Source organism: Apteryx rowi, unplaced genomic scaffold (assembly GCF_003343035.1).
Source record: "Apteryx rowi isolate R43461 unplaced genomic scaffold, aptRow1 scaffold_563, whole genome shotgun sequence".
NCBI lineage: Eukaryota > Metazoa > Chordata > Aves > Apterygiformes > Apterygidae > Apteryx > Apteryx rowi.
In genome coordinates, this window is record NW_020450831.1 from 414,125 (window position 1) to 429,841 (window position 15,717).

At 40.5% G+C, this 15,717-nt stretch overlaps 1 protein-coding gene across 1 annotated transcript in view; it reads left to right on the top strand.

Moving 5' to 3' along the window:
* Positions 1 to 13,487: 13,487 nt before the first annotated feature.
* The window catches only part of ROR2 (receptor tyrosine kinase like orphan receptor 2), a 43,504-nt gene continuing 41,274 nt past the window's right edge, over positions 13,488 to 15,717 (top strand). The window contains exon 1 of the mRNA XM_026081963.1: positions 13,488 to 13,560. Within this exon, the coding sequence (XP_025937748.1) occupies positions 13,488 to 13,560 (73 nt within the window). The remainder of the gene's footprint in view (positions 13,561 to 15,717) is intronic.

Consider the following 15,717-nt stretch of genomic DNA (forward strand, 5'->3'; position numbering starts at 1 on the left):
TATTGTTATACAAAGATGTAAAAATTCTCACATGTACCCAAAGAGCGTGAAGGAAACAGCCGGATGCTCACAAAAACAAATGTTGGGAATAACAGGCATTTTTAAAAAGATAATTACTGAGACATTCATGCCTAATAGTACTAGAGAAAAAAATGTCTGTTTCCACAGTTGTGAAACTGGTGGCTAACGTAATAAACCTTCCTCATTGTCTGTACCATGATGGGTCCCCTCTGCCCATGTTATTGATGGCATCTCTGTGAATGCTAGTAAGAATACCTAGCGGTCGCTAACTTTTATAGTAGTCTTTTGTGATGCAAATTTTATTTGCTAGAAATAAGGCTGAGCCCCCAAGCAACCATCCGATAACCATTTCTAAACCGTGAAGCCTTGGCAGGTTAAGCTGAAGTGTGACAGGACATAACAGGAAGCCTATGTTTCTGATGCTGGCCTAGGATTCAGGTTGGCTAATATGAGCAGCAAAAGGGCCAGATGTGCTTTGAAGTCATCTTGGCAGCCGACTGTCTCATGCTGTCCAGAGTCCCTCTCTGCGGCACCACTTGGTAGGGCCTGCTGCTGTCACTGTGATGCCCCGGCTCCGTGTGTGCCAAGCCCAGGCCACCGTCGTCTCCATTTCTGGCGGTTCCCTTGCTGATTCAGCTGCTGTGCCGCATGCTGCAGGACGCAGCCTGTGCTGGTAACTATGTGATGGGCTCAGTACCAGCCAGACCTGGGGGAGGGGGGACTCAGYGCAAGGTGGCCTGGTTATATGTGCTAACAAGGATGGAAAGATGCAGTTGTACTTCTTTCTAATGCCTGAGGAAACTCGGTTTTCTCCTTTTCTGACATCCGTTTCCCAAGAAGGCACCTTAGCTAGCTAAATGTCTCAGCTAGATGGATATTAGTAGTAGTTTAGACTAAACAGGAGCATTTGCAGTTAAAACGTAGCCCACTAAGCTTAGCAGGTCTTTCCTTGACACAATAGGTGCCAATGATGCATGTGCTGTGTCTATGTACGTCATGCAAAATGGGATGCTTTGCTGAAGCTTCGTTGCCAGCAGAAGTCTTGGCATGACCTACAAGTACCTAAAATGAGCCATTAATGTTATAATGGCTGCTATACTGGCTGCATGTAAAGGTGTGTTTCTGATTCTGCGTGTTTTCCTGCTTATTAGAGTTAGCAGCCTGTTTCCATGCTTTGGAACTAATGCCGTTCTCAAGTCGTCCATAGCTAATGCGAAGGAAGGCAACTGCTTATACACTTGGAACAATTTATTTGGCAATTGCTCATAGTTGTTACAAAAAGTTCATGTGTGAGGACATTTGGATTGGCATGGTTGGCTTTTGCTTGCAAAACTTTATGGTGATGTATAACACAAGAAAGTAATACCTGTGCAAATATTTGCTTAAGGATAATGAAAACCACAGCTGTCCATTTTGATTAAGTAAACAGTGGTTGCAAGGGAATGTATCAAGTATAAAAGTGACATTTGGATCTGTGTGGAGTACCTGCTATGTATATTTTGAAATGTTCAGCGGTAAGAAAACGTATTAAAACAGAATACATATTTTTCCTAATCTTAGTTCGCACTGTAAGGAATATTCTTCTTCCTTAAAATGCTATCTCCAGCCAGTGCCAAAGCTGAGGGAAGCACGTTGCAAGTCCGAAGCGTTAGGAGCAGCGGGCAGCGTGCTTGGCAGTTGCTGGAGGAGCCGTCTGCTTTTGTGTGCTCCCTGCTTTAGGAGTGGAACCAATCAATTTTCCAGCAGTAAATATCGCTGGTTGCCCACAGCTTGTTCCACTGCCCTATCTGATGATGGCTGGAACAGTTTATTCACAGACGAGAGCTTTTTTGTTGTTGCCCTCGTTAAAAATAAGAGGCTCTTGCTTGAGGCGCGGTGCTTTTTTTTTGAAGACGTGCCTCGGAAATCTCGGTTACGTTCATATGTGACTTTCGGACAAGATTTGTTCAATATACGGGTAAGAATTTAGGTCGTGGCTCAGCTCCATGAGCTAACCCTGCCGTCGAAAAGTAGGTTGTGCTGTTTCTAGCTTATGTTTCATGAAAACAGACGTTTTGTAGTCACGTTTTTATGGTGTAGCAGCAGAACTGACCCATGTGACCATCCAGCAATGGTGGTAGCCCTATCAGTCACACCAAACAAAAAGTAGGAAAGCTTCTAGTTTGTAAAACAGGAGTTTACACATGCAATATTCAGAGCTTTCCAGTGGATAAATGCTACTTTTAAAGTGACTTTGTGTGTTGCACTGCACTTTGCATGCCCGTCGCTTTCAGGATTCGTTAAAAAGGCAGTGTGGCCGTGGCCTTAGATGTTGCCATTGAAACTAGCTTGTAATAAAGTGATTATGGTGATTAACATCAGTTACAGGGGTTAAGCAGGATGATAGAGAAAGATAGTGGGAGCTCAGGATATCCCTGCCTGGCTTGGGGGAAAATGCAGTGGTTGGGTGCTTTGGAGCTGCCTGCGGGCGCGTGGCCGGGTTGTGCTGGGTGCCGCTGCTGCACCAGGCGCTCCTGCGCGGCATTACAGCATTCAAAATGACCACGTCGGCTGCCATYGGTGGGACGGTGACCAGGTTTGCGCTTAGCTGCTAGGCTGCCCGCCTGCCGCCGGCTGTGTAGATGTACATCTGGAAGCACTCTGGCCGTTCTGTTCTGCGCCTCAGGGCTCTCCTCTTCTTTTAGTACTATTTTTGAGGAAAGAGCAAACATCTGATATGCCATCTCTTCTCATGCAGGGAAGTGTTGCTTGGCTCTGTTAATTAAAAATGAATAAAGAAGAACTGCATGGAAGAGGTCCATTTAGACAGCTGAGCTGTTTTTTTTTTCCTCCTGTAGCAGTTAAGGTAGTTTCAGTAATAGGAGAAAGAGAAATGGGAGGGTTTTTTTAGGGCAGACAACCTCTTCTACTTCACTGTATGCACTCAGTTTTAATCAAACAGATTCTGCAGCAGAGGAAAAAGATTTTTCCAGTCTAGACTAACTGAGCAGCATGTTAGCAGAAATAGTTTGTGTTTTAGATAGAGAAAGTAAATAAATAATTCTACTCTGGGAATGTTTGGAAAGAAATAGCAAAACAAATCAATAAGTTGCCTTGTAAAATTTTCATTAAAATAACAGGATTGCACTCTTCAAGGATTAAAATATAGATCAGCTGTTTATTTCCTATGAACCCTGGAATCCCCCCTTATCTTCATTCTCCCCTTTTCTACACRCTTACCCACCCACCCATCCACCCACACCAAGTTGAACTGTTAGCAGGGGAGAGAAATTCCTTTTTTTTCTGAGCATATATAGACCATCAATAATTACTGGCTATAAAGAGGGCTTTCACTAGAAAATTAAGATTTTTAAGAGGCTGATGTAGCAGCCAGGATACTTTTTTCTCTGTGTTAAAAATAATTTTGCTGTCTCCCAGAAATGAAACTGTTGTGTTTAACTTTATGCCAGCTGGTCATGCGCAAAACCTATAGCTGAAATAATGTTGACTAATGAGCAGCTGCTCCTCTTTGAACACAGTAAGCAGTGTTACATGCAGCAGGGCTTCGTAAAATCGTGTTCTAATATGACTTAGTGGAGACAAATCCCAAGAGGGTAATGCTCCAGAGAGCCAGAAATGTGCTTTTCTCTCTACCTGGGGCTTTTCAAAAATTGCGGGGCTAATTGAAGCTAAGAATCTAGGCATCTATTTAGCAAGTATTATTTAAGGATGAATATTGCACTATCATCGGCTCCTTTGCCAGCTTTTGTTCCTCAGAATTGCGGTAAACCTCCAGGCTCACGTTTAGGCACCGATGTTTCCTGAATTAGTGGTTGGTATCAGGCCCCTGGGTTTGAGCATCGATTATTCATTTGTCTCCAGTGCACCCTTTGTGTCAGGAAGGTGGAGATTATAGTGCTTGCTCAAAAGCACTTTATCTCTCAAAAAATGCCCTGGCGTTGGTTCATATGAATGTGTTCTTTGCTCTCGGTATTTTCGGGAGAGCAGGGTGGCCAGAAGGATCCCTGTCTGCTAAGCCTGATGTTGCGTTTTCCACTTTTAAAACGTGATTAGAGAATGAAAATTAAACAAATTGTAGGAAGGATTTTTGTGCTTGTTGTGGTGGACCACGACAGGCAGTAGAACTAAGTGAGAATAACCATTAGGATACAGATTAGCAACTTCTGCTTTATATTCTCCTTAACTCAGTTGTGACCTGTGCTATTTTTGTATTACCTGCTAGACTGAGGTGGATTAATGTTGTTGTTTTGTTTCTGATACATGAAAGCACTTAAGAACATGCTTAGAAATAAGTATGCTTTCAAGTGTTCTGCCTGCCTAAGAGTGTCTTTCTGAATTGAAGCCTTAAAGATTTCAGCCTAAGGCTACAAACAGAACTGGTATTTTTGGATTCTGAATTATTTTTCAGGGGAAAAAAAAAAGAGCACCGTGAAAATCGTTGTTTTTCCCAGTTGATGGAGTGTTATACTCATAAATCATGATTATTTTCAGCCTTTTGGTTAGGACTATTTTTCTTTCGCAGCCAGGAACAGTAAAATAATCAATCACGTAATAATGCCACAGATAATTATCATGTTGCTTGGTGTTCTTTGAGCTACTGCAGGTGTGTTCAGCACCTCTGTTGGTTGTGTTTAAACAGTGATTTTACAGCTCAGGTGGTGAAGAGTGTTGGAATGTATACACAATTGCTTTACTTTTTTGTTTTTAACATAATGCATAACCAACAAGGACTGTTTGTTATAAAATCCAGAATCACTTGTATTTTTTTTTCCCATAGTTCAAGGCTTTTATATGTTCCTTAACATATTGACTTGGACTGCTCAACAGAGATATGGTTGCACAGAAAAGCTATGCCTGCGATGGCTTGATGGCCTTAATTCCATTGTTGCTAAATTAGAAATGGCAATGAAATGCCTTTGTGGTTTAAAAAGCCTCAAGTATTTAATGCTGTAAATACTGTAGGGTTYGCTCATATTTATTAAGCATTCAGAATAGCCTTATTGGCACAATTATGTCTTAATTTGTTTCCAGATAGGGTGTTTATCTTTTGCCTTTCTTGACCAGGTGCGAGGCTAGTACTCTGCAGCAGGCTGTAGAGTTTCTCCCTGTAGCGCCCAGCAGTGAAGTTTAACACTGGGATTGCAGGATCATTTGGAAGTGGCATAAATCATCACAGCCATCAAAAAGCTGCATCTTGCCTCCCCTCTGCCCTGCCCCTCCCTGCCATGCTGCTCCCATCCTCGTGCTGAYGCAAGGGCTCCCTGTTTTTTGGTTTGGGTTTTTTTTTCCCCCCCAAAGTTTTGCTGCAACGGGAACCGCATCAGGGAGCTAACCTCTCCCCCTGTGGGCACCGGAGGTACGAAAGATGAAGGGACGTATTCTGCAGAAGTGAGGTGGAGGTGGCCACCCACTTTTGAAAATCTCAGCAGACATCTGTCTGCATCTTTTGGCATCAGATACTTGCACCAAGCTGGCCTGGGGTGACTTGGCCAGGACTTTGCAGAAAGTCCTGAGAGCTGAGAATCAGATTTGGCTCTTCCTCAGTGCAGGCTCAGTCCCCATTTAATGAGCTCCCCTTGGTGTCGCGAAATAAGAGCAGCTGGATTTTATCTTAGCTTTATTAAAAGATTAATTTGGCTGCGAATTGGCGCAATAATTTATAGTCCATAGGTTATCTTCTTGAGAAGCTTGTTGGGCGCTGAAGATGGTAACTTAAAATGAGCATCTTCTCATCTGTAGAAGCTGTTTGTTTTTCTGTAATGTAAACAGCTATTAATGAGGGTTCCTCTGTGAACAAAATGAATGAAATCTGAAAAAAAAATTATCTTCAGTTTTGTCTCGCTAATGTGTCTGAACTCTTATTTTTAAGTAGCAAATATGATTTCAAGGAGGAAGAATCTAAAGTGTGTAACAGCTTAGCTCAAAAATGAGAGTTGTATAAATGAAGGGGTAAAGACTGACAGTGAAACTGAAAATGCAGCTGTGTGGTTAATGCAAAATATGCATTAACTGTATGAGGCATTGAAATAAATCAAAGTATTTGCTGCACTCTCTGTAAGAATCCCTGGTAATTTTATTTTTTAATGACTTATTTGATTTAGTTCTTTTCGTGTTTACTTCATAGTACCTGGGGAGGTGCCTGGTTGATGAGTAAGAGGATAAACTGTACATCTTCAGTATACTTTTTTTCTGTTTTGGAGGTTCATTGCAGCTCTGTGGGGAACTCGAGAGTTGTTCCTTCTCTGCAGTTTTATCTGATGGCCAGCTGATATCTTTTATTGTGTTTTTGAGCGGTGTGATGCTAGGCTCATAGAGATTGTTTTATTAAATGAGGAAGATCCTGCAGGAGCTTGGTGAAATCTATAAAGTAGCAATTTCATCATGCACTTTACTAGTTTTGCAACACAGGCAAACTACTGTATCTTGCAGCAGTCTGGGAACACAAGCATTTGCACTAATACAGATTAATGCAACATGCAGATTTCCTCTTAATGAATTTAAGTGACAAGGAGTGTCAAGTTACAGGGTTTTGAAGCTGTGTTAAGATGCATTTGGGAAATGAGCTCTCACTGTTCAGAATGAAGATGATTTTATGTGTTTGCTTGGAATTTTATTTTAACTTAATGCAAAATTTTCTGTCCAAAACAAATAATGAAGCCCTTTTCATTGCCACATCTCCTAAAACTCAGATCTGTCCTTGTCCCCTTGTGTAGTTCCTACCTTTTGCCATAGGGCATTTTTCCTGATACTTACTGCAATTAAACCATTTCCATATAGCTATTAGGTAAAATAGAACAAAATCTAAAGAAAGGGAAATTTACAGTAATGAAACAAGAGATTTGCTTCCATGAGGAATGCTTATAAATTGTGGACATTTTTTCAATATAACTGAACCTTAGCTCTTGTAAAATGGTTTCTTCTTTGTGTTTTCTGCCAGCTTTCAGAAGGTTCTGTTACTTAGTGTCGGTCTTGCTTTAAACATATTTGTTTAACGTTATTTGGGGGGTTATTTTGCTGTTTTAACACAGCAGACATACAAAAGCTGACTCCACATCTCATTGTCTCCTAGTGAAGGCTCTTTATTACAATGAATTTAGCTGAAAGTCATTGGAAAATACTTTTTGGATGGCTAAAAAATAAATTTAAGTAGTTTAGCCAATCTCTGTGGTAGCTACGTCTCTGTGCCCTGCAAACAGTACGTTTTGCTCCTGACAGCAAGCCAAGCAATGTCCGTTTTTAAGACTGCACGGTCGTCTGAGTAGAGCAACTGAAACAAAAAGCGCAGGTAATTTTCCCCACCCTCAGCTATTTTTATTTGAAACTACGGCAGTTAAGCAACATGCGCCGCAGAGGTCCCAATCTGCCACGGCTGTGAAAGGGCTGTACTGATTTTATGCTACTAACTGCGCCTTTTGTAGGCTATTCACCGCCCCGCACAGGTTTGCCAAGCCCACTCTGCGCTGGGTTGCCAGGGGCTGCAGATGTCGGAAAAGCGACGTTGCAATGAAAGGCCCTGATTCAGCGAGCCAAGTCGCCAGCCTCCCCCCAGCCAAAGTAATCAGATTGGCAGCTGAATCAAAGCATACAGTGGGCCCTTTGTCCGGGCACTCCAGAGGTTAGTAATTGACAGGATGGCAGCGCAGTTTTACGAAGAAAAGAACAGAATATTAGGCGGTATTAGGCTGAAGAGAGTCGGGGAGTGTTTGTTTTTATTATTGGAATGAAGTTAGAACCTGAGCTGAAGGTTACAGTAGTGAGAAGCAAAGGCTGCGCGTTGCTGTTTCAATTGGAAAATAGTTTCAGCTCCACGAATAGCATTATTGATAAGTGGAAGAAACAAAGAAAAATCAGTGGCTTCCCTAAATGTAGCTGTATGCAGTTGTTAGGATTGAAAGATTTATTCTTAAGCTTTGGGAATTAGCATACGATGACAGAGGAATGGTTGTTTTCCTCACAGAATCATAAGACTGGGAAGGATCTTGAGAGGTCCTCCTTCAGCCTGGCAAAAAGAAATATTGACGGTATCTATGCAACATCACATGCTATCGAAGCTTGCCTAATGGTTGCCCCGTCGTTGAAGACCTGTAGAGATGACTTTGTTGCCTATTTGTGCTATCTGCACCAGTGCTATGCTCTCCGTACTATTAGAAAGCTTTTCCTGATGTCTAGCAATAAATCTTCCTTGTTACAGTCTAAGTCCATTACTTCTGGTTTCATCCACCCTGGAAAATTTCATCCATGGGGACCTATGTATTTGAAGAATGCTAGCTTTCAGTCCATGCTTAATTTTCTCTCCTTCCAAGTAAGCAGCCTTAGTCATTCATTTCTTCCTTGCATTAGTCATGTTTTCTAGACCATCCTCATGGCCCTAGTTGTGGTCTTTCAGTTTGACCCATATCTACCTCGAAACATGAGGCACAACACTGGAGAAAGCACTAACGCCGAGCAGACGGGAAGGATTGCTGCTGGTTATATGTCCCGGTCTGATGTTTGCCTCATTTGCAATAGCTTGTGATTGTTGACTCTTGCTCAATTCTAATCCATGTAAGCCAATTCAGTGATGGCTTTTATGTTGGTTATTACTCATCTCTCTGCTTTATTGTAAATGCTTAAAAATAACTTATTTGTTCTATTATTTTTTTCCAGGAATTGATGTTAAGCTGATAGGTCTATAATTCTCTGGCACTCCTTTTTACCCTTTTAATAAATAGTAGGAACTATTTGTGCAATTTCCAGTCTTTTAGGATCTCATCTGCGCTCTGCAAGAACTGAAAGACAGCCATTAACATTGCATGACATTGCATCAGCCAGCTCTTAACTGCTCTAAATTAATCAAGCGCCCTCTGGTTGAATATACCTGACTCCATTATTCTCTTTCTGCTTGAGGCGGAGGCCTTGTCTTGTCCCTGCTAGCAATTATGATAACCACCCGCTTGTGACTGGCTTTTTTAGTGAAGATTAATGCATTGTTTTTATGTCTGTTTAGAGCCATGAACATTTGGAAGTCTGTTCATCGCAATTACCTCTCAAATACCGAATGATCTCTGAACTCCTAACCATTTCAGAAGCAAAAAGTGAATTCTTATATGATGAATGGTGTATGCCCTGTGAGTTGACATCATGATCATTTGGGCAATTTGGTTTTCAAATGTGTAAAAGGACATGCCTGTCTCAGTATTACAGGATGCGTACTTGTGTGTGTCCTTGGTCATCAGCACCCAAAATGCGGCAGTGGGGCTGCCTCCTCTGGATTCCTTCTCAGGAAACAAATCTTCCTTATATTCCACCTTACAAGTGTTGTCTTTTATTTTTTAAGAGAAGGGGATTGACAAAAGCAGGGATGATTATTTATATTCAAATTGGAGAAGGGTTTGCTATATTGCTTGTTTTCTTGCTGCAGTTTACTGTAATAAGCCAAAGAGAGAGAATATTAACTTGTGTTTTATACATCAGAAATATGGGATATTGACTTTAAAGATGCTTTCTCTTTTGGTAAAACTAACAGTTTGGGTTTTCCTTGAAATTCAAATAGCTCGCTTTATTGCCCAGAAAAGTTAAGAAATATCTTTATTCAATCTGCATTCAAGCCAAGTTCTGGTTGTTTTGGAGTCCCATCTGCTGCTGCAGTGTGCAGCGTTAGAGCCTTCTGAGGAGGACACTACTCATCTTTTCTACCTGATGCTATTACTGCGAATGTAGTTTGAAGAAAAATGTTCAGAAATAAGCAGTGATGCATTTAAGTGTGTGAGCACAGAACATATCTAAGCTAAAAACGTGAGAGCAACTGTACTGGAGGAGACCAGAAGTCCATCCAACCCTGTATCTTGTCTCTAACAGCAGCAAAAAGGAGATGCTGAAAGAGAAGCACAAGAACAGGGCTTATATAATACTTCCTCTGAGATTTTTCCTAGCCTCCAACCATTTTTGTTTTATAATAGCTGTTTGTAGGTTGCTGTTAATTTGCAAGTATTATGGTTTGCTCACTTGCAAGTTACTTTTTTTTCCCTAGTATTGTATGACAATGCTGTAGTTGTCATATATATGCAAAAGATGCGACTATCCAGTGTCTATTATCTTTGCATCTGAAATCAATTTATTAAACAGTTAGGATTTATCTTAACAGTAGCTGCTTGTTTGTCGAGGCTGACAGACGTGGAAGTCAGACATCTAAAGTTACTTTTGTGTATTTTTTCCCATTCTGGCAGCAGGAGAGCATGTAAAAATGCCAGGAAAATATATGAAAATAGCAGGAAGAAAAGCAAAATGAGATACCCAGGCTGGAAACTTGGAAAATGGGAAAAGGGATCTAAGATAAAAATCAGAGATGTAGGCAGAAGCACAGTTGTGTAGGGGTCCTTAAAAAAAGTATGAGGGTGCAGACTTGTATAAGTCAGTAAGGCACATAATAGGGTTGCATCTGCTCTACAGTTGGGGGAATGAAGGAGAGGAGGCAACAAGGATTACTATCTGTTGGGCACAGCACCATGGTCTCACTCATAGCCAGAAAAAATGCACTGTTAGGAATTCAAAATCAGGAAGACTAAAGAGAATTATTCAACAGGAGTGGACAGGACTTTTCCTCTGAGCAGTTCTTTGACTGCAGGATTCTTTTATACTGATTAACTCAAGAGGAAGAAGCTTTCTTTGGTTGTAGTGACTTGTTGGTAATCTGATCCAGCAGCATTTATGGTGTAGAAAACTTGTAATTTTTCATGTTGATAATAACTTGATAGTATCTTAAATTGGAGTTCAGAAACTTCAGGGTTAAGACTGAGAGTGCATAATAAATGTGGGCTAAGTGGAATTTTGCAGTTTAGAGTATAGAAAACATAAATATTTCCTTCATAAAAAAAAACAGTTTGGGTGAAAGATCTGTTTTTACAGAATGCACAAAGGATTTTCAATTTTTATGTTGCTTAGTCATCAAGACTTTGCTGGTAGGTGCTGTCTGTGGTTTGTAATTATCCTTTCTGATAAGGCACATCTGGAGATAAATGTTCCTGCCAGACATAAACATGGCAAGCAGAAGAATGAATCACACAAAACTATTGAAATGTTTTTCAAATCAGCAACCGCTTTTGTCTCGTTCCATCTTTAACTGAAAAGCTTTAAATAATCAAGAGATACGGCCCTGGGAAGGAGGGAAAGGAGAGGAAAAAAATTCTGCATCCATTTCTCTAAATTTTGAATGTCTTTTCCTATTATGAATCCCACTAAATGACTAAAGGAATGACTAAACCACCAGAAGAAAAGTTGAGTGCACAGCATTAAAGCAAAAGTGGCATTCAGATCATGGGCAGCTGGGAGTCTGGAGAAGGACTGAATCTAAGCTAATCAGATGTCCCCGAGAATGGGTTTCTGTAAATTATATGTTATCCCGTAAATCCTGGTGGATTCTGATCGCCTGAACGGGCCGAGTGCATGTGGCCTGAAAGAACAGTCACTTGTCCTACTCTGCCTGTTATTCCAATGTCTCATCCGAAATCTTGGTTTTAACTCCACTGCATCTGGTAAATGGTGGTGTCCCATTCTGAACTCCTTGTGGGACCTAGAGGAGGTCAAGCAGAAGCAAGGGAATAAAGGTGAACTTGCCGTGCTGCCCCCACGGTGAAACAAGGTTATTTATCTCTACTATCATGCATTTATCAGTTCACCCCAAATCAAACAAATCAGCAAAACCTCTGTATAGTAGAGACTCAGGCTTTGAGTCTGCCTCATGCCCTGCGCTTCACTCAGGGGTAAAGACCAACTGGGACAGGATTGGCAAGGGCAATTTAAGATGCCACAGCCTTTGGCCACCCGTTTCCCATTTCTCCCTCCCTTTTGCAGAAGCAAATTTCTGTAGCCCAGGACTAGGAACGATAGATGATGTCTGTCCATGCCTCAGCTGTTCCAGTTCAAAGGAGTGTGTCTTACCATGGATAGAGCCCTATTTTCCCCATTACTCTCACTGTGGTGACTGGGAACGAGCTCACAACTCACTTGACATCAGCACTGTGGGGCTGGTAGCCTCAAGCAGTGGGAGAAGAAGGGAGAGATGGAGTAATGACAAGGTGGCAGTAATGTCACAGAATAACTTCAGACCCACTGCGCAGTAGAGGATGTCTCTGCTTCCAGTGTTTCACCTGGTAAACTTAAAGGCAAATTGTCTAAGCCATCTGTTCTCAAATAACGGGCAAAAGTATAACAGGAAAAAAAAAAAAAGACAATCTCAATTCTTTTCTTCTTTAACTGTGTGGGGGGAAGATAGAGATGGGCCTACCTGTGTGTCACTGCTGTGACTTGGAGCCAGAATGTTGTCGTGGGGTTTATTTACACTGAAGGAAGGGGAATGGGCACAAAAGGAAGAGTGAGAGCCTTTTATCTAGTGCCAGTTTGCACACCTGCCAAAGCACTACCTACAACGAGTTTCAGATTTGTCACTTCGGATGCTGACAGCCTTAGATTTGCGTGCTGTGTCTTGGCAATTTGCTGAAGCAAGCAGGGACTTAGATATCTAAATCCTGCCATCTGCACCCACAGGCAATTGCCGCTGCAGGACAGCGAGTACAAATTACTGAGGATACAAAAATATAGGCGATGTCATTTGAGAAGTTGTTTTAGTAAAAGCAACCCTGTAACTTTATCTGACTTATAAATTCAGCTCTATTGCTTATAGAATGGTATTTTTAAAAGGAAGAAGGGCCAGGAAAACCCAGAGTTTATAATTAGTCAAGTGTCTGTAAGATCTGCAAGAGCAAAACACCCTGTCAGTGTTCTCTGTGGGAACTGTGAGCTAGCAAACATTTTTTGTAGCTTGTGCTGAGATATTTTAGATACATCTAAGGAAGACAAGCAAAAAGATATTCATTTCATCGCCATTAGGAATACTTGGGTGGTGGTGATGAGTTCAGTATAGTTCAGTTTCTGGAAAAGTGATAAAATCATCAGGGAAAAATACTAAATTTTACTAAATTATACTAAAAATACTAAGCTCTCCTTTGTGGGACATGTCATTTAGAGGTGTGTTGCAGCATAGGATAAGAAAGCCAGCAGAGATGATGAGTCTAACCTGTGAAAATAGAATTTGAGTTACTGTAAAATAATTTCAAAAGCAGATTTATGCCCTTTTGTACTTGTGATGGTCAAGCAAGTTCTGGTACTGCTTAGGTTGCTGGGCCTCTGCTGCTTCTGGAAATGTTTGATTCCTTTGTAAAATTGTGTGAATTTTATTTAGGTGAGAACTAGAATGTATTTTCTAATGCTGTCAGCGAAGCATAAGTTGTTCCACAGAACTGCATACAGGAAAGCTTTCTAATATGCAATGGATAAATCCTGATCTCCTTGTTAGTAGGTGTTTCCGGTGTGCTGCTGTGAGACCAGGATTTGGACTGAATGAGTTGCAGAACTCACCATCTTAATTCTGTTGAAGAGGAGAAAGACCTCAGACCTAAATTCAACAATTCTTTTTTTTCTTCCTAGGCGAAATGGAAATTCCAGATTCAAATGACCCCTTAGGTCAAGTGGATGGACTTGAGAGACCAATTCCAACACCCAAAGGTAAAATTAATCATAGTTCCAATACTCTTTTTCTTTTTTCAAGTGTAAGCATACTTTAGAATCCTGTTGTTATATGTTTGCTTGATTTACCTGTGAATAAATGTCTGTGAGAAAGGTAGCCTCACACGACTTCATACTCTTGACTCTAAGCAGGGATATTAACTAGGTTTCAGGAGTCTATAAAAAATAATTTTTAAGCATGTTCTTAAGGCATATGCTGAGGCATTGGATGATTGACCAAATACAGAGGGCTGTTGTAATTACCTGCCATATTGTCTCTCAGGTGGCTGCCAGGAAAAGAATTTGAATTTTTTAAGTACCACATTGGGTGTCTATGTATAAATCTAAAGAATCGGTATCTCTGAATATCTTTGTTTTAGATAATTAAGTCTAACCCATGACAACATAAGAATACTTACTTTTTAAGTAGCTCTGAATGTTAGTGATTTTTTTAAAGCAGACCATAATAGCAAAATTTCTGGTAATTTGTTGGTGAGCATAAATTTACATTATACTTTGTCACACTTGGACCATAGATCCAATTTCTATTCTTGTTTCTGTAAGTTTTCTCGTTAACAAATGTGCATCTTTACTGCAAACTGTGATTCCAGTTAAGTGGTGCAACTTCCTAAAGTAGAACAATTTCAGTGTTTTACCTGAGAAACACATGTGAGACAGAAGAAATGCAAGATTAGTTTTTAGCTTTCTTAATTGTGATACAGATTTTTCTTGGTATGGATCCACTGTTACAGTAAAGTCAACCCTTATAACTTAGCAAAAATGACAGATAGTTTCATTAGCATGAAGAACTTGACCTGCTTTCTGCCTTATCATTAGCAGTCTCAGCAAGATAAGAACATGTTGAAGTCTAAAAAGCTCTGCGATACTGGCCAGACTTTCCCCTTGGAGTTTCTCTTTCAGGAGAAGATAAAATTTTGAGACCTTGGAATATGGTTCCTGCTCTCCTAATATCTCATATAATGTAATCCTTTCTATTGTACTTCACCTTAAAGCTAGTTACACTGCTACCTTGGTTATGCCTATTGAAAGATTGTTCAGAACCTTCCATTAATTTTCCATTACTTTCTATCCTTAACTAGATAGAAAAAATAGCATGGATTAAAAAAATGGCATGTTTACTTTTGCATGTCTCTAACTAGGTTCCTTGTGACCATTGACGTGGGACGCTGTGCCCTTCCCACGTGGGAGGAAGACTCAGTGCACTCCTCTTCCCAACCCTCTTCCTGTTCCTGAAGCTCACAAATTATTTTAAACTGTTGTTCTCTGTTATGGGAATGAATTTCAGTAACACAGTCATTCCTGCCAGCAGCACTGCATGCTATAGCTGTTTTATCCACTCCACACTCAAGTACCCACTACTTCTCATGGCAGAGGGTCCACGTTTAATCTTTAACTGCATCCAACAGGCTTGTTTACTTGGCAAGTTAGTTCCATTCTGCTCTTTTGTTATGTCTGGACTTTTAAGACTGCAGACATGAAAGAAAATGATTTTTTATGTGGCATTGCTTGGTTAAATTCTTGCCCAGAAAGGAGTTGCAGTTATTTCCTTTTTTTTATGCAGGGCCACAGGCAATACCTGTCTGAGGAAGTAATTAATCACATCTCAAACATTTCTACATCATAAGGATTTTGTATTTCCTTCAGAAAAAAAAGAGACCCTTGTTCTTATATGACTCGTTGCTATAGAATCACTAGCTAGTTTCCAGCAAGCATGGTCTAGAAATGGTCTCATTTTGCTCCTCTTTTGTGGCTACAAAATTCTCCAAGTAAGCAAAAATCCTTTGGTTTGTATTTTTTGTTTCTTTGGTTTGAATCTTAACCTGTGTGTTTCTATATCATACCACAAATGCATGAAGCTTTTGTTTTAAGAATCATTGCACAGTTCTATTTCAGACTTTGTGCATACCATGAGACCCTTAAAAAGAGTCCTACAGCTTCTTACATCACATCATCTTGCTTTCCTTTCTTGAGAAAAGTTTAGTTAGCCTGATTTGCTTTTGACCTCTATTCTTTCCTTTCTCCTTGATGGCAGAATTGACACAAAAGAGGCTTGAAAATAATAGTAGATAGGCCTTAATAGTGACAAAAGTTTGATCCACTTTAGAAGAACTAAGTGTAGATCAACGTCTCCTCCAA